This window comes from Musca domestica, unplaced genomic scaffold, assembly GCF_030504385.1.
Source record: "Musca domestica strain aabys unplaced genomic scaffold, Musca_domestica.polishedcontigs.V.1.1 13, whole genome shotgun sequence".
NCBI classification, from domain to species: Eukaryota; Metazoa; Arthropoda; class Insecta; order Diptera; family Muscidae; genus Musca; species Musca domestica.
Genome location: NW_026712172.1, coordinates 13,926,959 through 13,949,119, shown reverse-complemented (window position 1 = coordinate 13,949,119; position 22,161 = coordinate 13,926,959). Strand labels below are relative to the sequence as shown.

The following is a 22,161-nucleotide window of genomic DNA, read 5'->3' as shown; positions in this document are numbered from 1 at the left end:
CTTGCAGGTCCACGTCTTCGTATAGCCCCCATGTAATGGTACCTCTTTATATTCGGTATTTTCATGATTTCAGAGACATTATTTACCGGAATTATTTCAAATTTGGTATTTGAGGTTCGCAATGGGTACTACAACCTATGGTAGAAAATTGTCTCTGCAGGTCCACGTCTTCGTATAGTCTGCATATAACGATACCTTCCGATATTCGGTATTTTCATGATTTTAGCGGCATTATTTATTATTTCAATTTTCGTATTTAAAGTTCGTAATAGGTACTACATCCTATGGCTGAAAATTGTCTGTGCTAGTCCACGTATTCGAATAGCCCCCATATGACGGTACTCCCTATATTCGGTATTTTGATGATTTTAGCGACATTATTTAACGAAATTGTTTCAATTGTCGTATTGGGAGATCTTAATGGTTACTACAACCTTTGGAAAAAAATTTCGTATGCAGGTCCACGTCTTCGTGTAGCCCCCACATAAAGATACCTTCCGATATTCGGTATTTTCCTGATTTCAGAGACATTATTTACCGGAATTATTTGATATTTCATATTTAAAATTCGTAATGGGTACTACAGCCTAAGACAGAAAATTTTTCTTGCACGTCCACGTCTTCGTGTAGTCTCCATATAACGGTACCTCCCGATATTCGGTATTTTCATGATTTCAGAGACATTATTTACCGGAATTATTTTAAATTTGGTATTTGAATTTCGAAATGGATACTACAGCCTGAAAAAGAAAATTGTTCTTGCAAGTCCACGTCTTCGTATAGCCCCCATATAACAGTACCTCCCGATATTCGGTATTTTGATGATTTTAGCGACATTATTCACCGGAATCGTTTCAAATTTGGTGTTTGAAGTTCGTAATGGGTACTACAGCCTGTGACAAAAATTTTTGTATGTGGGTTCACGTCTTCGTATAGCCCCCATATAACGGTAGCTCCCGATATTCGGTATTTTGATGATTTTAGCGACATTATTTACCGGAATTATTTCAAATTTCATATTTAAGGTTCGTAATGTTTATTAAATCCTACGACAAAATTTTTTGTATGTAGGTCCAGGTCGTCGCATAGCCCCCATTTAACGGTAGGTGTCGATATTCGGTATTTTGTTGATTTCAGCGACATTATTTACCGGAATTATTTCAAATTTGGTACCTGAAGCTCGTAATAGGTACTATAGCCTATGACAAAAAATTTCGTAAATAGGTCCACTTCTTCGCATAGTCTCCATGTAACGGTACCTCCCGATTTTCGGCATTTTCATGATTACAGCGACATTATTTACCGGAATTGTTTCAAATTTCGTATTCGAAGTTGGTTACGGGTGCTACAGCCTGTGCAAAAATATATTTGTATGCAGGTCCACGTCTTCGTATAGCCCCCATATAACAATACCTCCCGATATTCGGTATTTTGATGATTATTATTTACCGGAATTATTTCAGATTTCGTATTTTAAGTTCGTAATGGGTACTACAGCCTTTGACAGAAAATTGTCTATGCTAGTCCACGTATTCGTATAGCCCGCGTCTTCGTATAGTCTCCATATAACAGTTTTCATCTAAGTGGTAGTTTCCGGAAATTTTATGAAAATTTTCAAGTTCCCTCCAAATGGTGGAGGGTATTAAAAATTCAACCCGGCCGAACGTAGCAGCTTTTTTATTTGTTTAGGATAATAGGAGTTTACGTCGGTATAACACTTACTATTAACTGTTATACATCTAATGTATTAATCTGGCATATTGAGCTCTCTATTAAAATAATGTAAAGAAGAAGAATATAACAATATTTCTCCAGTATAACACTTATAAAATAACTGTTATAAATAACAGACATTTTTTACTTTCTTGATCCCATTTTAATTGTTTTTTTTTTTCTTTTTAATATTTCCAGATCCAAGCTGCTGCTAGTCTATTATTGGAAAGTAAGATGTTCTACGTTCCATTTGTTCTGAACTCCGCCAGTATAAGGTAGCAAATGCTTCAACGTGGTCTATTGACAATTGCCGAGCAAAAACCGCCTTATTCCATTATACCGACAACAACAGCAACAACAACAACAAGAACAAATGAACACAATGAAAACCGGGAACCAGAGCTTAATGCCGAAACAAAACGGCTACGAAATGAAACGCAAGCATCGACGCAAGGTCCTACTTTGCCAGAGACGAATAAAGAGTATCAATTCAAATGTTTGCCCATTGTGGAAATGCCACAGATTAAAATCGAAAGAGATTATGATGAATATGAGATGATGGATACAAGCGAAGCGGCAGAAAATGACGAAGAAGAGGGAGATAATGTGATGGAAAAAATGGAAACAGACGAAAGTAATGCGGTGCATTTGAAACCAGTGCCTCAGTTGTTGGAACCAACATCGATTTTAAAGACTTCTCTGTTAACAGGGGCAGCCAATACCTTGGCAACTTTAACGGCAGCAGCCGAGCAAATAGCTCGTATGCCGCCGGCGCAGGATTTAAGAGATATGGGAACGAGTAAGACGGTGTCAGCAAAATCTCCTACGACACATCTGGCACCGAATGTTCTACTGAAATCCTATGCCTATTATAGTGAAGAAAATAAAAGACTTTTATATAACGATGATGCTGAGGGAGAGCGGGAGAAATCTCCAAATCCAAAACACCAGCAGCAACAACAACAAAGGGAATCGTTGCTGTGTTTGGCCAAGGCAACAGCAATGGAGGAGGAAATGGAAACAGATACTTCTGGGCCACCACCCCCACCACCAGCAACAACAACTTACACATCAATTTTACAAACAGCATTGATGTCCAAACGTCCAGCAACATTAAATGTTGCCTCATCATTACAATTAGCAACGTCTACGGTCTCAACAGCATCCACAATGTCATCATCATTATCATCATCGCCGTCATTGGCATCAGCTAAAACTTTACATGTTCGTACACCCGATCAAGTTCTAAAGACTGCAGTTACATTGGCAACCCTTAGCGAAATAACAACACAACGTGAACAACAAAAACAACAACAGCAGCAGCAGCAACAACAGCAACAAGACTTATCCGCATCCGCAGCTAAGCATATTTTAGTTGTGCCCCAAGTGGCGCCCCGGAAAATGTGTACCCTGCCTTTTAAGAAATTGAATTTTGCCAATGTAACTTCTCTACCAAACACCACTGCCTCCAGCAACAGCATTTCATTGACGCCTCTAACTACTGCAGCAGCAGCGGCAGCAACAACAGTAATACCAGCCAATAGTAGTTGTATGCCCACAACTGCAGCTATGGCTACTGGTTTGGCCACCTTAAATATTTCATCAACATCAGCAGCCACGGCATCAACACCAACACCATCTACTGCAATTACAACAAATCATAATAATTTAACTAGTTTTTTAGGTTCTAATATGAAAAACAGCAGCAACAACAACAACATTAATTTATCTATAATTGATAACAACACTAAGATGAGTAATAATAACAACAACAACAACAATCAGGCGGCTTCTTCTATAATACAAAAAACTAATCACAATACCAACAGCAACAGTGTTCAACAACAAAACAACAGCAGCAGCAACAGCAACAGCAACAACGCGAGCAATAGTAGTCTACAAACATCCATTAAAATCCCCTGCATCAAACCTCAACTGGTCACCAGCCAGACCCAAACAGAAGATGTGGCCCAAAAGGAGGATCTTAAATCCCGGCCCACATGTTTTGCCACCCCACCTCCCTCCTCCTCCAATTCCTCCTCTAATAGCACAACATTTGCATCTTCATTACAAACAGCTACCTCCTGTTCTATGGGAGGACTGTTAAGGACTGCCGTGCCATCTCTTGGTAAACCAATGAGCATGGCACAAACCGCATCTACCATTACAGCATCTAAAACTTTGGCCACAATACCAACTTCTCTATCATCATCATCCACCGCATTGAGCACTACCCCCATTCCTGCTAGTCCTTGCTTGAACTTAAATAAAACCTCCAAGGCCCCAAAGAGTTCGAATTTTAATAGCAACATTTTAAAGGCCACCCTGAGCCAGCCCCTAACGGGCAGCACAGTTTTGAAACAAATGAATTCCAAAACCAGCAACCCCTCATCAGCCACGCCAACATCATCCACTACTATTGCCAGCAATACCAACACACCCACAGCTGTTACCGTTGTTGTTTTTGAGACATTGTTACCTGAGGACTGAAAACCATATATATATTTTTTAAAACATAAACCTAATTAGTTTTAGACACAACAAAAACAAAAAAGAGAAAACCTTTTTTCCTAAGTTTTTATTATTTTATAGAGAAACAATAATTATATATATATACATATATACATAAATAAAAGTGGCTTAAGCAACCCCTTTTCCCATTTGTTTAAAAGAATAACTCCCCTTTGTTGTTACCCACTCCCACCTTGTTTTTATATTTAAAAGAAAAACACACACACACACAAAATTATAATTATTTGTTTCGCTTTGCTTATTTTATTAAATATAAAGATTTAAAACAAAGAATATACATTTTTTTCTGTTTATAAAGTTAAACAATTTATAAGCAATTTGTATTTTTTTATAGCCATTAAGTCATTTATTATAAGAATGAAAAAAAAGGAAAAAACTATTATTGTTTTTAAATTTGTAACAAAGATGATTTTTTTTATAAATATATTTTACTTTCTTTATGTCTGTTTTAGGCTAAGGTCAATCATTATGAAGGAAAAAAAACAGAAAATAATAAAAACAACATTTACTATTTTTTGTTTTGTTTATATTATTTTTATTATTATTATTACTATTATTAATAATAAGTCAAAATGTAACAACACTATACAAAATTATGGACTTTTTTGTAGCTTAATGTCGTTTTTTTTTTTTGCTTAAATACTAAGTTTTATTAAGTTAAAAACAAAACCTATTAATTAATTATTGCTATATACAAAAAGAAAATATTTTATATTTTATTAAATAATAAAAACAACATTTGTTTCTCTGTAAAACATGAAAAAAATCCCAAATAATATTTTTATATTATTAAAATTACAATTTTTTTAGCTTAAACATTTGTTTTTTTATTTTTTGTTTTTTTTCGTTCTTTTACTTGCAAAGAAGAATTATTATTAAATGAAAACAAACTATATGTATGTGTATTTTTTCTGTGTTTTTTAATTGTTATAATTAATCATCATTTACATAAATAACTATAAATTTAATTTCAAGCATCATCGTATACACAATAATTTCATATTCACAACAAACACAAGAACAAAAACAAGAAAAAAGCTTCTTTATGCCAATCCCCAAATGGAATTTTCTTCACAACAACAACTGCATCAAAACTAAAACAAACAAAAAAAATAAACAATTCTAAAAAGAAAGAGTTGAAAAGAAATCCCCAAAATTTAAAAATAAAAAAGTGTTCAACAAAAAAAAAACTTTACCTGATTTTTTTTATTATTTTTAATTTGTTTATTTTATTAAAATTGCAAAATAGAAATATTTTTTTTAATGAACAGAGGATTGTAATTATATTGCCAAAGGGTCAGATTTTATTTCGGTGTTGATGAAGGGGCTTATTTGAAATGACTCTTGAGGAGAATATGACAAATAAATACTAAACTAAGGGGACTGGCGAGCATACGAGTCTGATCCAAAATTATTTTTGGTAAACCAAACCATGAATACTTTTTTTATAAAAAAAATGATCAGACATCACTGGAATTAATCGGCCCAATTATCTATAGTCGTCGTCGACTTTATGTGGAAGTCGCCCTTGCCGTAACTTTGATTTAATAGTATTACGTAAGGCCTAGAAGCGACATCGACAGTTTAAAATAAAAGTTGGCAACAATTAAAAAATGTTGGCAACACTCCCTTGTTATTGACAAAAAAAGATAAAATAAAATAATATCGTTTCTATATTAAAAATCGGCCCAATTACGGTTATCGTTTCTATATAATCGGCCAGTTACGGTTGTCGTATCTATAGTCGTCGTCGACTTTATGTGGAAGTCGCCCTTGCCGTAACTTTGATTTAATAGTATTACGTAAGGCCTAGAAGCGACATCGACAGTTCAAAATGAAAGTTGGCAACAATTAAAAAATGTTGGCAACACTCCCTTGTTATTGACAAAAAATATAAAATAAAATCGTTTCTATATTATAAATCGGCCCAATTACGGTTATCGTTTCTATATAATCGTCCAGTTACGGTTGTCGTATCAATAGTCGTCGTCGAATTTATATGGAATTCGCCCTTGCCATCGCTTTGATTTAAAAATGGCATTACGGTATGGCAGAGAAGCGACAATGACAGTTTAAAATAAAAGTTGGCAACAATTGAAAAAAAAAAAAAACGTTGACAACACTCCCTTGTTATTGACCAAAAAAAAAAAAATAAATATAAATATATATAATAAATAAAAATAAAAAAATTGCCTGTTGTTCCAAAAGTTTATACTGTTCTTTCAAGAGTTCAATAGTTTCTTCTTTCTGGATGACTTTTAACCATTTTTTTTTTCTGGGCGATCGAGAAGCTTCAATAGCAGTTACATCAGTCTCGTCATCAGCATTGTCCACTGGCTCATTTTCATGATGTATAACGTCTGTTACACTTATGTTTTTCGTATTTTCTACTCCATGTGCACGACCTGCTGGATTCAGTAACTTTTGAAACTGCATTACATTCGGGAAGGACTCCTCCCAAAGCGACATAGTCATTTGCTGCCTTCACCCTGATTGTGCACATTTTTTTAGTTTAAATTTTAAATCTTTTCAAACCTAGAAGAACTTTAGAAAACTAACTAATGAAAACATATTAAAATAATTTTAATTTTAACATAATTTTTTCCAGTCATCGGAGTCTTTAATCAGAGGTCCGTTTACATTTAATTTTGTAGCAAGGGATTCCCAATATGATTTAAAATTAGCTGAAATATGACCTTTGGTAAACCCTTTTGCCAAACATGTTGTTTTCTCAATTCGGAAACCAACATTTCAAATTATTTTGCTGTTGTTATTTTTATGGTCAAATATAAAATTCAAAATGGTTACAATATCAACTTCGACTAAAAAATACAATGTCGTCACAATTTTTTACGGCGACAGATATTCTCAAAAATCGACTTCATTTTGCGACGACGGCGACAACCGTACTAAGGCCGAATGTTGACTATTTGGAAATAATGAAAAAACTGCAAAGAACGCCAACACTATTCGAAAATGTAATATTTTTTACTTTGGAAACTTATTTATAATACAGGGTGAGATAAAAAAACTGCAACAAGGGAAAACGCCACAATTTTTAATTTTTTTTTTTAATTTTATCAAATGAAAGCAAAAAATGTCGGAAATAGCATCAAATTTTTGGAATACGTTTAGATTTGTGCGAATTGGTCACCTTTGCCACGAATTATGGCCCTCAAACGACCAATGAAACCGTCACACGTTGCCCGAATGTTGCTCTGCGGTATTTTGGCCCATTCCCGGCGAAGCGCTTGCTTGAGGTGATCGACACTTTGGTGTTTTTTAGTGCCAACCTTGCTTTCCAAAATACTCCAGACACAATAGTCCATTTTGTAACCATTCTTGGATGTCGCGTGCTGAGTGCGATGGCGCTGAGGCCTGCTGGAATGTTCAAGATCTGCGGCCAAAATGTTTGCGTGTCCAAGGCTTTAATACACCATCCAGAATATTTTCGCGATAATATTCGGCATTTATTCTGATGACACGGTCGATTAATACGAACGGAGAGCGACCATCGGCAGTTATGGCGGCCCACACCATCACCATGGCCAACTGAAGGTGCACATTTTCAGCTGACCTCTTTGGCAAGTAAACACGATCATTTTGTTTGTTTACAAACTGCTGGACAACGAATGTTTTCTCATCGGAGAAAACCAAATTCGGCAGTTCACCACTTTCGGCCAAGTAAAGCAACTCTTTAGCTCTTGTGAGTCTATTTTCTTTCTGTTGCGGGGTAAGTTCTTGAATTTTTTTTTATATTTTCAATTGCTTCACCCGAGCTCATTTTTCAATATTTGCCGAATGGAATATTGCGATATGTTCTGCTCACGAGCCATTTTTTGGACGCTGCGACGCGGTTTCGATGAAGTCGCTTCTTTACTTTTCGAACCATTTCTGCTGAAGTTGCTGTTTTCTTCCGTCCACTTCCTTCATGTCGGGCTACCCTACCTGTATCACGGTAACGAGCGATGGTACGAGACAAAAAAGATTTATTCACATTTAAATGCTGGAGTGCTCTAACGATAGCCACTTGTGGTTTTCCAGCCAAATATAAAGAAATCACACTATCGCGCTTAAATTAGATCACGAATAACTTTTTTCTCGTAAATTCTCACCAAAATGCTTTTGTACGCTTGTAAACAATATAATGAGCTGTCACTGGAATAATTTCAACAGCTGCCGGACGAGTGGCTAAGAAATGACAGCAGTCTGAAGTTTGTTGCAGTTTTTTTTATCTCACCCTGTAGGTACAAATAATGCTAATAATTTAAACTTTTTTTAATATTTCAATGTTTTCATGGCAAATTTTTAAAATGAATAAATCCGAGAACTAACGCTTATTTCCGAGAAATAGTATACCGAGCTATTCCATCTTCATAGCAGATTTATACTACCATGGATATCAGGATATGCGAAAGTAAAATTGTATATAAATGCAGAATAGTGACTCAATTATATAAAATGGAACCTTCCAGGAAAAATTTACGGTCTCATTAAAAAAAGTATCTTGTTGTTGCAAAATAGTCAGGCTTAATCCCATTATTGTTGTTTTTTATAAAAACTATGTTTGTTTATTAGTGGAGAACGATGATAATGTTTACCAGGGGGTAAGGCAGGGAATACCTAGGTTTTGGAAAGAGCCACCAATCCTCATCAGTTACCTTGTTTTTTGTCTCGGATATTCTCCCCAGGATTTGTTTTAAAAATAACTCCTATGACAAAAACTTTTTTTACCCAAGTGACGAGATCATAAGCTCAATAGAAGAGGAACCAAACCCAAAAAAGTATGTATCCCTTTTAAAAATGATGATATTCGATGTCCATTTCATTATTTAGAATTAATCTCTTATCACCGAACGGGGTATTGTATTGTAGGACACAATTAAAGGGAACTTAATCGGAAGAGCCCAATAAATGCAATTTTGAAATTGTTATCCAATTACATTGATGGCCACTGAAAATTTCGAATCAAAATTCAATCTTTAATTCTTAATTGGACATTTGAAAAGCTTAAGCATAAAAATCTATCCTTCGAATTAAAATTATGGAAAATATAACCAAAAGTGGCTCTTAAACTTTTAACATTTTCTTTGTCTTTAAATATGAGTTTTTTAATTGATTATTTTATAAGATATAATTTTGCAATAAATTTTATTATTTTACAATCTTTTTCTATATTTGTTCTATTTTCCTTTTTATTTTAATGCTTCCTTTCAATAGTTTCTAAAGCATAAAAATCTAAACTCCGAAAAATAAAATTATGAAAAAATCAACCCAAAAGTGTTTCTTAAACTTTTAACTATTTCTTTGTCTTTAAATAAGTTTTCCTCTAATTTATTATTTTATGATATATTTTAATATTTTTCTACATTTTTTTCTATTTTCCTTTTAATTTTACTGCTTCCTTTCAATGGTTTCTACTTTTTTTAACATTGTCATTAAACTACTGTCGTTGTAAACACCCTGTTGCATGTTTTACTCAAATTCAAAGCATACTTTTAGGCTGTTATTTGAAATCCCTGAAGAAGACACATACGACTCATTTAATACGATTTATTGTACAATTAGATTAGTTTAATTTCCTTTTACACGTTTTTAAATTAATAAATATACATTATTTTATAAAATTTTAAACTGTTTTAACAATAAACTCTTACAAAACAGTCCAATATGGTAACAAAGTCCAATAATACTGCCATTAGAAAGTTAAAAACTGCCATATGCATTATGAAAGAAAGAAGTCGCCATTTGAAATACATAAAAACTGCCCTGATTTACCAGATAACATTTGTTTGTGTGTTCCTTAATCTCAATCTTGGCATTTTATATTTCCAAGCCCAAAAAGAATTATGTGTTCAATTATAGGAATTTTAATCTGTCAAAACATCATTTTCCAGCATTTCCATTCATCAAACAGCCGCCATTAGACAACAATAAAAACACACACATTCATTACAACAACAACATATACTGCAATTTATTTATATTCAAGACAACAACAAAAACCATTTCAAAAAAAAACAACATAAATAAATAAAGCAAGAGTCTGATATAAAAAATGCCTTTAAAGTGTTTTATGGTACGGAAAAATGTAGTAAAGTAACCTAGAAAAAAAGTAAAAAAAAACAAAAAAACAAAACACAATATTAATAAAATAAATAAGAAGGAAAAAAAAACAGATATATAAAAATTACACAAATAACACACACACACGTACACACAAACGACATAGAAAATTAAAAACAAATTAACGAAATTACCATAAAAGTTTTAAGATTTACAAAAAAACAAAACAAAAAAATAGAAGAAAAATAAAACCAAAAAGAAGGTAAAGATGAAAACATACTGCAAAACAAAAAAGAAAATTAAACAAATATAACGAATAAAATACAGCACATTTGCATTTAATAGTTAAGTATTTAAAGAAGCAAACAGACAACAAGAACAAATTATAAACAAAAGTAGAGGCAATATATTTAAGATGATGACGATGGGATGAGATATGACAAAAAACAAAAAAAAAAAAAAACAAAAACAATATTTTTGCACTTTAATAAATGCATCTATGACAAACATCAACATCTCTAGTATTCAGACAAAAATCACACCGTCTAACACTCCTACTGCCACTATTTTCTAATTATAGTTAACAAACCAAAAATATATATATATATATATATATATATACCATTTCATTTTTTTTTTAATCATATTTACTTTGAAAATCATTCGAATTGAGGTTAACTGGAAAAAGCAGTTTGGCGTTTCAGACACCAAACGGAAAGCAAATTGAGTTTGGCTAAAAAGGATAGAAGTTAAAAACCATTAAGAAAAAGTCAAAAGTCAGGCGGGGCCGGCTATATGATACCCTACACCACAATGCATTTTTAGTAGAGCTGCCTTAACAAAAGAATTTATTTGAAGTAGATCATACCACCTATCAACATTTGGCTATAGAGCAGTTGTAGTTTGGTTTCAGAGGGGAGGTATATCCAATTCCGAATCGATTTTCACTAAATTTGCCGGAGACATTTTAATATTTTATACCAAGTAACATTGCTATAGCGTGGATTATATCACTTCGAGAAGAATTCTATTAAAAAGTAGATATATCGGAACCAAGTTCCACAAAATGGAAACGTACGTCCCGAAATTCTCTCCATTTGGGCTGATATTAGCTATTATTTTCACAATAAACCTGAAATCGGAATTATGGATATATATGGGAGCTCTATTCAAATCTTAGCAGTTCAAGATAAAATTTGGCAAAAGGCATTTCCGAGCTATAGCTATATCTGAACTAATTTTCTCCAAATTTGATATACTTGCTTCTAGACTGAATTCGGTCGGATGTACTAAAACCTAGGACTTGTAGACAGATATTGGCCATTTGGTGCACAATTAACCCGAAATCGGTTGAAGATATTTATGGAAGCTATATACAAATCTGAACCGATCGTGATAAAATTTGACAGAAGTAGTTCTGAGCTCTATAAGATAACTGGTATCAAATATTATTGTTGTCGAATGCATATTACGAATGTGAGGGACTTAAACACCAAATCGGATGAAACATATATATGACAGCTATAGCTATATCTGAATCGATTTTCACCAAATTTGATGTACTTGCTCCTAGACTGAATTCGGTTGGATGTGGCAAAATTCAGGTCATTTGGACTTATATTGGTCATTTGGTGCACAATTAGCCCGAAATCGGTGGTAGATATATATGGGAGCTATATCTAAATCTGATCCGATTATAACCAATTTCAATAGGGTTCGTTCTTGGGCCAAACAAATATGGTTTGCGAAATTTCATCTCAGCCGGATAATAAATGCGACCTGCATGTTGTTCACTTTTAAGAATGGCGCCCAAACAAATAATCGATTATTCAACTTTTCTAGCTTGAACAGAAGAACGTTTTCTTGGTCCCCTCAAAAAGATTGTCACATTCTCTGACGCGACCTGTACTGGCCAAGCTGTCGAGTTATGCTTTTGAAATTTGCGTCTGTCGTACTGTTGTTAAAATGTCAAAACTAGATGTGGTTACAGGATTACCAGTTTTTCGGGTACAGGAACCGGTTTCTAGTAAAAGAAGCAAGAAATCGAAAAAGTTTTAGGAAGTTTGGACAAATTACAATATGGAGTTTATATCAGAAATTCAATACGATTACACAAACCAAATTATTTAAAATCAGACTTGTATTTACCTACCAAATACAAGATTTTATAATTTTTTTCCAAAAACTCGGTGAATCTACGAAAATATGTTTGAGGTTTGCCTCATAAAAAATAAGGAGGTTACATACAAATTTTGCATTCTATTTTACTACTTTAACAAGGCAAATTTTCCCAAGTAAAAAATAGTAAAATGGTGGCCAGCTTCTGATCGACTGAAATGTAGATTTTAGGGATTGTCATTTAATTTTGACATTTTTACCACTTTTTTCGTTCCTATACTTTCTGGACAAAGCAATTCTCTTGAAGCGAATTAAAAATACCGAATATAAGAAGGTATTCTCTGTCACAGGCATCAGTACCTATTAGGACATAAAATACGAAATTTCAAAAAATTTCGTTGAATATTGTAGTTAAAATCGTATGCAGGTCTACGTTTCCGTATATCCTCCATATAAGGGTAGATCCACGTTTGCTTGACTTGAAATAACTTAATGCCAGTTACCACCCAATACGATGATTTCCAAATTAAATTTCATGATTTTTTATTGTAAAATTGTAAATAATTTTGTTAAAATTAACTTATATCCTATATATACCCAATATTATTTTCCCAAAACCAAACGAAAATGTGTAAAAATTTCAATGATATAAAAATTGAAACCACCAAAATGTGCGTCAAATTCGGAAATATTTAATATTTAAGTTCAACCTTTAACCTAGCCATTACTATGCCCTCTCCCTTTTGTGTAATGCTTCACTTAAAAAAAAGAAGTTAAATTTGTATATATCTAAAGAAACTTTTGAAGGGAGTTTTGGACATACATATAACATAACTGGACATTTAACTGAAAACCACACATATTGTGTTCAAAATCATACATGAAATCTATGTACTAGATCATTTCATATAAATACATACATGCATCTCACATACATATATTGAACTTAAAACACTAATCATCTTATATATATGAAGAAAAAATAATTGAGTTAAATATTTATATACATTATATAAAAAAACAAACTCATAATAACAACAAACAAAAAAAATGGAAAATCGAATTTAATTCAAAATAAATTTTAGTTAGCAAAATTTTTCATCATTACTTAATAACAAATGACACAAGAAAAACATAGAGCGAAACAAACAAAAATATAACATTTATTAAAAAAAAAAACAATTAGCATTAGTAACCAGGTCCCTATTAAAACTCAAAACATACATACACACCTACATACATATATAACATCAAAGAAAACCGATTGCACTTGAAATTATATAATAGTCAAAATATTTGAATGACATAAAAAAATTAATACTAAAACCCAACAAAAAAAATAAAACACACACAAACAAAATTATATGTCATCTTATAAAACAGAATCTTAAATTGGATTTTAAATTGTTAATAAATGTTTTGTTTTTCATGTATAAATAAATTGAATTAAAACTGACTATATTTTATATGTTTTCACTTAATGTAAAATTGGTGCTTTTATGAAAACAAACAAACAAAAAATACAAATTAAAAATAATTATAAAAGAGAAAAATTGTTTACAAATTGTAGATATTTTGTTAAAGCGTTACAAATCGAAATAATACAAGAACTTAAATGGTTTAAAGGGAGACTTTCAACAAAGCCATAGAAGTGTAAAGATAGAACAAGATAGACTCAAAATATGGCAACCCTGTGAATTTGCATTTGCTCAAAATGCATTTTCTCTAGTCTTTACCATTTTAGGTCTTTGCTTTCATCACTACTCCAAAAAAAGACCGTTTTTCCATTAATAGTTATTGGGACTGTTGATGAATTAAAACACAGCGGGTGTCTTAACAACACTTTAAAAATTATTTTATTTAATATTAGTTCAAAAAACAAAAAAAAATGAATTTAATTTCTGAAGATTTCGCGAGCAACTAACATTTGCTCTCTTCTTTGTTTCCTCTTCTCAGAGTTACCATCTCTCGTCTTATTTGTTGACGGCGGTAACGAAGATGCCACCCATTTTACCAGATTTCGTAATACAACAACCGATTTCTACTAAATAATTTTAGTACTTTATGGCTGGTTATTACATCTTTCCAACAGATTAATTTAGGGTGAATAAAAAAAACTGCAACAAAGTCAAACGCCATAATTTTTACATTTTTTTAATTTTATTGAATGAAAGTAAAAAATATGTCGGAAATAATATAAAATTTTAGAAAAAGTTTAGATTTTTTCGAATTGCTCACCTTTGGCACGAATTATGGTCTTCAAATGGCCAATGAAACCGTCACACAATGCCCAATTGTTGCTCTGCGGGATTTTGGCCCATTCCCGGCGAAGCGCCACTTTGGTATTTTTTAGTGCCAACCTTGCTTGCCAAAATATTCTAGACACAATAGTCCAACGGATTGGTATCCGGAGATTTTGGTAGCCATTGTGCGCTGGAAATGAAGCGAAGAACCTCATTTTGTAAGCAATCTTGGGTGACGCGTGCCGAGCGCGAAGGTGCTGAGTCCTGTCCAAGGTCTGCGACCGAAATGTTTGCATGCCCAAGGTCTTTTATACACCCTCCAGAATATTTTCGCGATAATATTCGGCATTTAATCTGCGACCATCGACTGTTATGGCGACGATCGGCCCACACCATCACCATGGCCGGCGCTTGATTTCTGGTGGCTAACTGAGGGTGCGCATTTTCAGCTGACCTCTTTGGCAAGTAAACACGATCATTTTGTTTGTTTACAAACTGCTGGACAACGAATTTTTTCTCATCGGAGAAGACCAAATTCAGAAGTTCACCACTTTCGGCCAAGCGAAACAACTCTTTAGCTCTTTTGAGTCTATTTTCTTTCTGTTGCGATGTAAGTTCTTGCACTTTTTGGAATTTCAATGGCTTTACCCCGAACTTATTTTTCAATATTTGCCGAATGGAATATTGCGATATGTTCAGCTCACAAGCCATTGAAAAAAATTCATTCATCGCTTGGTTGGGGTTTAGTTTCAATTCTGAATCCGGCTCGAAGGACCAAATGTAAATGAGAAGAGAAATACAACCGAATGGTTAGTCTGTAGTTTCAATTCCCATTTGGTCCTTCGAGCCGGATTCAGAATTGAAAGTACATCCCAACCAAGTGATGAAGGATCTAGAATTGATTCCACAGCCAAACTATTCGGTTGTGTTTCTCTTTTCGTTTACAAGGGGATAACAAATGTGGACTAAAAGAAAGGGCCCTAAAGTAACAAGGCTGTAAGTCATTTAATTTCAACTTTTTTCTAAAGATATTGTTTTAGTGCTTTTGAGGTTTATGCCTTCGATACGAATTTCCCATGTTTCCGAAGATAACATTTTTACAAAGACATAGAAGCAAAGACATAGAAGTGTAAAGATAGGACAAGACCGAGTCAAAATATGGCAACCCTGAGAAAATACCTCTGCTGTTACGATATCATAACAACATATGTCAGCAATGTTAACTCATTTAAACCGCTAAGGCAGCTTGCAAATTTTTGGAAAGGTCTATGGAATAAATTTTTAACACCAAAATTTTCTGTTTTTCAAATTTTTATTTGTTATTCGTTTCTGTAATTGCGACTTTTATATTAACATGTCTCTGACATGAGCTGTTACTCTATGTATTGTAGACACAAACCATTTGCTCAAAATGCATTTTGTCTAGTCTTTACCATTTTAGGTCTTTGATAAAAGTGTAAAGATGGGACAAGACAGAGTCAAAATATGGCAACCCTGTGAAATTGGTAACATAGTTACCAATGTTAACTGATTTCAACCGCTAAGGCAATATGCGAATTTTTGGAAAGGTCTATGGAATAGAATTTTGAAACAAAAATTTTTAATTTTTTAAATATTTATTATTCGTTTCTGTAATTGTGATTTTTATATTAACATGTCTCTGCCATGAGCTGTTGCTCTATACATTGTAGACACAAGCCATTTGCTAAAAAGGCATTTTGTCTAGTCTTTACCATTTTAGGTCTTTGATTTTTATACCCTCCACCATTCTATGGAGGGTATATAAACTATGTCATTCCGTTTGTAACTCTTCGAAACACAAAGTACATATAACGCTAGCTCTCGATATTCGGTAATTTGATGATTTTAGCGACATAATTCACCGGAATTGTTTCAAATTTGGCATGTGGAGTTCGTAATGGATACTACGGCCTATGACAGAAAATTATCCGTGCAGGTACCTCCCAATATTCGGCATTTTGATGATTTCAGCGACATTATTCACCGGAATTGTTTTAAATTTTGTTTTTGAAGTTCGTACTGGATACTACAGCCTAAGACAGAAAAATGTCGTCGTTGTAGAGAGCATAATATAACGGCTACATTTGGTATTTTTAAGATTTTAATAGAATTTGTAACGGATTTTTTTTGAAAATTGCCAAATTCGTTGCAAATGGTGGAGGGTACTCAAAATTCGGCCAGGCCGAACTTAGCTGCTTTTTTACTTGTTTTTATTAATACAATGTTTAATTATTTTTATCTCGGAATGGTGTTGGAAAAAAGTCTCCTCTAAAACTAAACATAAATAAAATAATATGAAATTACAACGCATTTATTTACACTAATACTAATGTATTTTTCGTTAACATAAAAACTCAAACCCTATTGCAAACTAATAATAACAAACAAATCATACATTTGTATAGCTAAACAACCCAAAATGTAATAAACCAAAAAAAAAAATAAAACACCTTTAGAACAAAAAACAAGTCCTATATATTTACATTAAGAAATCCTAAACTAAAAATGTAGCATAAAAATTTGCAATTGTTGTTTCTTTACGTTTAAAAAAAATATGGAAAAATAATATGTTTGTTAAGTAAAAAAATTATATATTATAATTAATATATACACAAATAAAAGTTTTTATTTTCCCCCAAAAAAAAAAAGAACACAATGTAGACAAAACAAAAATTATTTAAAAAAATAAGTTTTATTTATTTTATTTCATAATCTATATAAATATATAAACAAAGCATACACAACACACCATACTAAAATTAACTGTTATTGAGTTTTTAAATCAAAAAGAAGGAAAAATATATTACGTGACAAACAAAAAAATTAATAAAAAAGAAAAACAAATATTTTATTAAATGAAAAACTCCCTAAATTATTATTAAACAATTTTTTATGTTTAATCATAATTACGATAACGAATATGGGAAAATACGATATTTACATGACGATGATGATTTTTTTCTTTACGAAAACTTTTTTAAATTAAAAAAAAAAAAAAAACAAAAGAAAATAAAAAAATTAATTTAATTATAAAACGTATTTAAGAAGAAAACCAGAAAATAAAAACAAATATTATATTAAAATAAAAAATGCTATATACACCTTGTATTAACTATTAACAACAACATTAACAAATACATAATAACATCATCAAAAACAAAAAACCGAAAAACAAATTATATAAAACCAATGTAAACCGTTAATTTATCAAACCATAATAAAAACAAAACAATGCAAACAATAAACAAAAACAATTATTGATAAAAAATCATCCAGTAAAATTCATGAACCAAAAAAACAAACAAAAAAGGAAAAATGCAGACGAAAAAAAAATTTAAACCAATAAAAAATAAATGAAACTGTAATAAATATTTAATAAAAAAAAAATAAACAACAAACTGTGTTTCTTTTTTTGGGGGGGGAAAGGTGGAAGCTATGGGAGTTGCTACTCTGATAAGCCAACTTAAGCCTGGAAATAGGTATGCCAAATTTGATCGAAATTAGTTCAGATATAGCTATAGCTCCCAAATATATTGTTCTTCCAATTCGTTATTTTTGTCCTCCGTAGCAGTAATATGCACTCTGTAACCACGATATTGGGCCTAATATACCAAATACAGCTCAGAACTACCTTTTCTATATACTAGCCCATTTTGAGAATCTTACTTTTCACTACTCACTAGAGGCCCGTAGTGGAACACAAAAGTTGTTTTTTTTTTTTAAGCAAAAACAATAATTTTCGATTTTGACCTTTTCGATTAAAGTCGATCTTAGATTTTTCCTTTATTCAGTATTTTTAAAATCATAGCTCTGTGGAGATCACTCTAGCTTCCGAGCGAAATAAAATGTATATTATGCCTTTTGGTATTATGGACTTTTGGTATTGAAAATGGGCCATGTAGGTCCACGATTTGGTATAGCCCCCATATAATGGTATCTCTTGATATTCGGTATTTTGATGATTTTGACGACGTTATTAACCGGAATTGTTTCGAATTTGGTATTTGAAGTTCGTAACGGATACTACAACCTATGACAGAAGATTGTCTGTGCAGGTCCACGTCTTCGTATAGCCCTCATATAACGGCACCCCCGATATTCGGTATTTTGATGATTTTAGCGACATTTTCGCCGGAATTGTTTCAAATTTCGTATTTGAAGTTCGTAATGGGTACTACAGCCTATGACAGAAAACTGTCTGTGCAGGTCCACGTTTTGGTATAGCCCCCATATAATGGTTCTTCCCTATGAGCTACATTATTCACCGATTTTTTTAAAGTTTCGCATTTTGATATTGTAAAGGCTTTTGACAAAAGTTGCTATGCAGGTCCACGTCGTCGTATAGACCCTAAAATAACTCCAATTTTGCTCCAACTTTGCAAATCCTAGTATTTGCATCAGTGCAAGGTCAGGTGCGAATATGGACAATATCTGTCCATCCCATCAAGCACCCCCCACAAAGGGTCAAACTTTTGAATAAGTGTCCGATTGTCTTCAAATTAACACATACCAATATTTTTATTAATTCAAGGTCTGGTGTTAACATGGAATATATCGGTCCGCTTCTTCTAGTACCTCACCCACAAAGGGTCAAAATTTTGAATATCCATGAAGCTATATCCATATTTCACACATCAGCTATATCCATCATTTCTACTAACACAAGGTCTGCTGTGAAGATAGAATATATCGGTTCACTCCTTCTGGTACCTTCCCCACAAATGGTCAACATTTTGAATATATAAAACGCAAAATTAACATCCGAATCCATTCAGTCTTGGTACATCTAAAGATGGTAGAAATCGGATCAATTTTTCTGGTAGCTCCCCCAAATAGGGTTCCAGATTTTGTAAAACAAAACGCTCAATGAAAACGAAATGAGCATACAAAAATTTTTATTTTTTAGGTCTGATTCGCAATTGACAATGTTGGCCTATTTCTTCGGACCTGCTCCATAGAGGGTCAAAAATTTGAGTAATTATAGAAGTCAAAATATATTTAAATGCAGGGTGATGGTTGGGCCGCCATAACATTCTGGAGGGTGTATTAAAGCCTTGTTACGTGCACATTTTGGCCGCAGACCTTGGACCTTCCAACAGGACTCAACACCGCCACCAAAGAATGGTTACAAAATTAGGTTCCTCGCTTCATTTCCATCGCACAATGGCCACCAATCCGTTGGACTATTGTGTCTGGAGTATTTTGGAAATCAAGGTTTGCACTAAAAAATACCAAAGTGTCGATCACCTCAAGCAAGCGCAGAGTTTGACGGTTTCATTGGCCGTTTGAAGGCCATAATTCATGCCAAAGGTGACCAATTCGAACAAAACTAATCTTTTTCTGAAATTTGATGCTACAGCCTATGCCTAAAAATTTCGTATGCAGGCACACGTCTTCGTATGGCTCCCATATAACGGTACCTCCCTTTATACGGTATGTTGATGATTTTAGCGACATTATTCACCGGAATTGCTTCAAATTTCGTATTTGGAGATCTTTAAGGGTACTGCAGCCTATGACAAAAATTCCTCCTGATATTTGGTATTTTTCGGAATTCGTTAAAATGTTACAAGTTCCTTCCAAATGTTACAAGTTCCTTCGGCCGGGCCGAACTTAGCTGCTTTTTACAGGTTCATTATTAGCGGAATTTATAAATAAAAAATAATTGCTTTTTTGATACCAGAATATGAAAGGATTTTCTTTCAAAAATATGATCTAAATAGTTCGATCTTTTGCCAATTACATAGCAAAACTGACCAATAGCTTCAATGTGCGTTCCGCAAAGTACGCGTCTTCCAATCATTAATTTTCAAAATATTTTATTTTTGGAGGGTATATTGAGTTCATCATTCCGTGTGTAACTCATCGAAATAATCATTTTAGACCCAACAAAGTATATAAACTCTTGATCCACGATATCGTATATCCCCCATATAACGGTATCCCCGATACTCGGTATTTTGAAGATTTTAGCCACATTTTTCAAAGAAATTGTCTGAAAATAAATACAAGGAGTTCTTGTCAGTCTTTATTCCCTGGAAGAGAATTATCTATATAGGTCCACGATATCGTATGGCCTCCATACAACGGTACCACCGGTATTTTTATGATTTCAGCCAAGTTTTCAATGGAAATGTTTTAAAATCCACAAAAGGAGTTCCTTCTGAGTACATAACCCACGGGAAGAGAATTATCTAAATTTTTTTTGGTATAGCGCCCATATGACGGTACCCCAGATATTCGGTATTTTCATGATTCTTGCGACTTTATTCGCCGGAATTATTTCAAATTTCGTATATAAAATTCGGAATCGTTAATATAGCCCATGGCACAAATTACTTATGCAGAACCACGTCTTCGTATAGCCCCCATATAAAGGTTTTCATTTGAGTGGTATTTTCCGACGGATTTATTTATTTATTTATTTATTTTTTTTTTTTGAAAATTTTCAAGTTTCTTCCAAATAGTGGAGGGTATAAAAAGTTCGGCCCGGCCGCTTTTTCACTGATTCATTTTTAGCGGAATACCTTTCTATTAATTATTATTTGTAAATTAAAAAAATTGTGGCCCTTTTTTATACATTTTATATTTCACGTATTAACGGCGCCCAACGTTTCAAAAGCGTACGAAGTCATTTTTACATCTCAAACCAAAAAAAATACTTTTGAATGTCTTTCCAATTGAATTTGAAAATAGTGAAATACGAAAAAATATTTACAAAGTCATCAATTTCAATAAAACAATTACAATAACTCAATTAAATAAAGACAATTATAAGTGTACGTAATTTTGAGATTCAAATTGCAATGAGAACATGGTATTACCCGCCTTATTTGCCAATCACATCATCTAAGAGTTGTGTTTACTTTTGTGGTGTCATGGACCTACAAATATTTTGAAATCCCCATATTTTATATTCAATAAAAAATACGCTTTGTATTATTCATAATTTGAGTCCCGACACAAAACAATCCAAAACAAGATCATAGATTAAATGACATTCCAGTAAGCGCATCAATCTGGCGCCTTAATAAATTTAATTTTTATTTTCACCTCAACCACAAAATAACTCTTATTTTGGAAATATTTAACCGGTTTCTGTCGTTATTTTCAGAATACTTAGTCTCTTCTCTCCGTATTAATTGTGATTCTTATTAAGATGGAAATTTTGTGGACTATGTGATGCGACACGCGTCATCTCCACATTGACTGTCATAAATTAAGCTTGGCGTGTAATAATCGTTAACAAATTATAGTTTTTTTTACATCCTTTTGTAAGACGAGACAACAAAGCAAACAGGAAAATTGTGGTAGGCCAGAAGATCCGGCTAGGAAGGAATGTATGTAAAAGGAATTTAAATGTGTAATCATGTGCGGAATTTCAGTTCCTGGCTTCCAATCAATATGTTTGGAGAATTGTACCACGTGACGGAGCACAGGAAGGCCCTGATAATTTTTTTCTGCATGA

The 22,161-nt window shown here is 32.9% G+C and overlaps 1 protein-coding gene across 1 annotated transcript in view; it reads left to right on the top strand.

Moving 5' to 3' along the window:
• LOC101890189 (hormone receptor 4) overlaps positions 1–4,595 on the top strand; it is a 35,452-nt gene extending 30,857 nt beyond the window's left edge. Inside the window, 1 exon segment of the mRNA XM_059118641.1 lies at positions 1,912–4,595. Within this exon segment, the coding sequence (XP_058974624.1) occupies positions 1,912–4,203 (2,292 nt within the window). The 3' untranslated portion in view covers positions 4,204–4,595.
• The last annotated feature ends 17,566 nt before the right edge of the window (positions 4,596–22,161 follow it).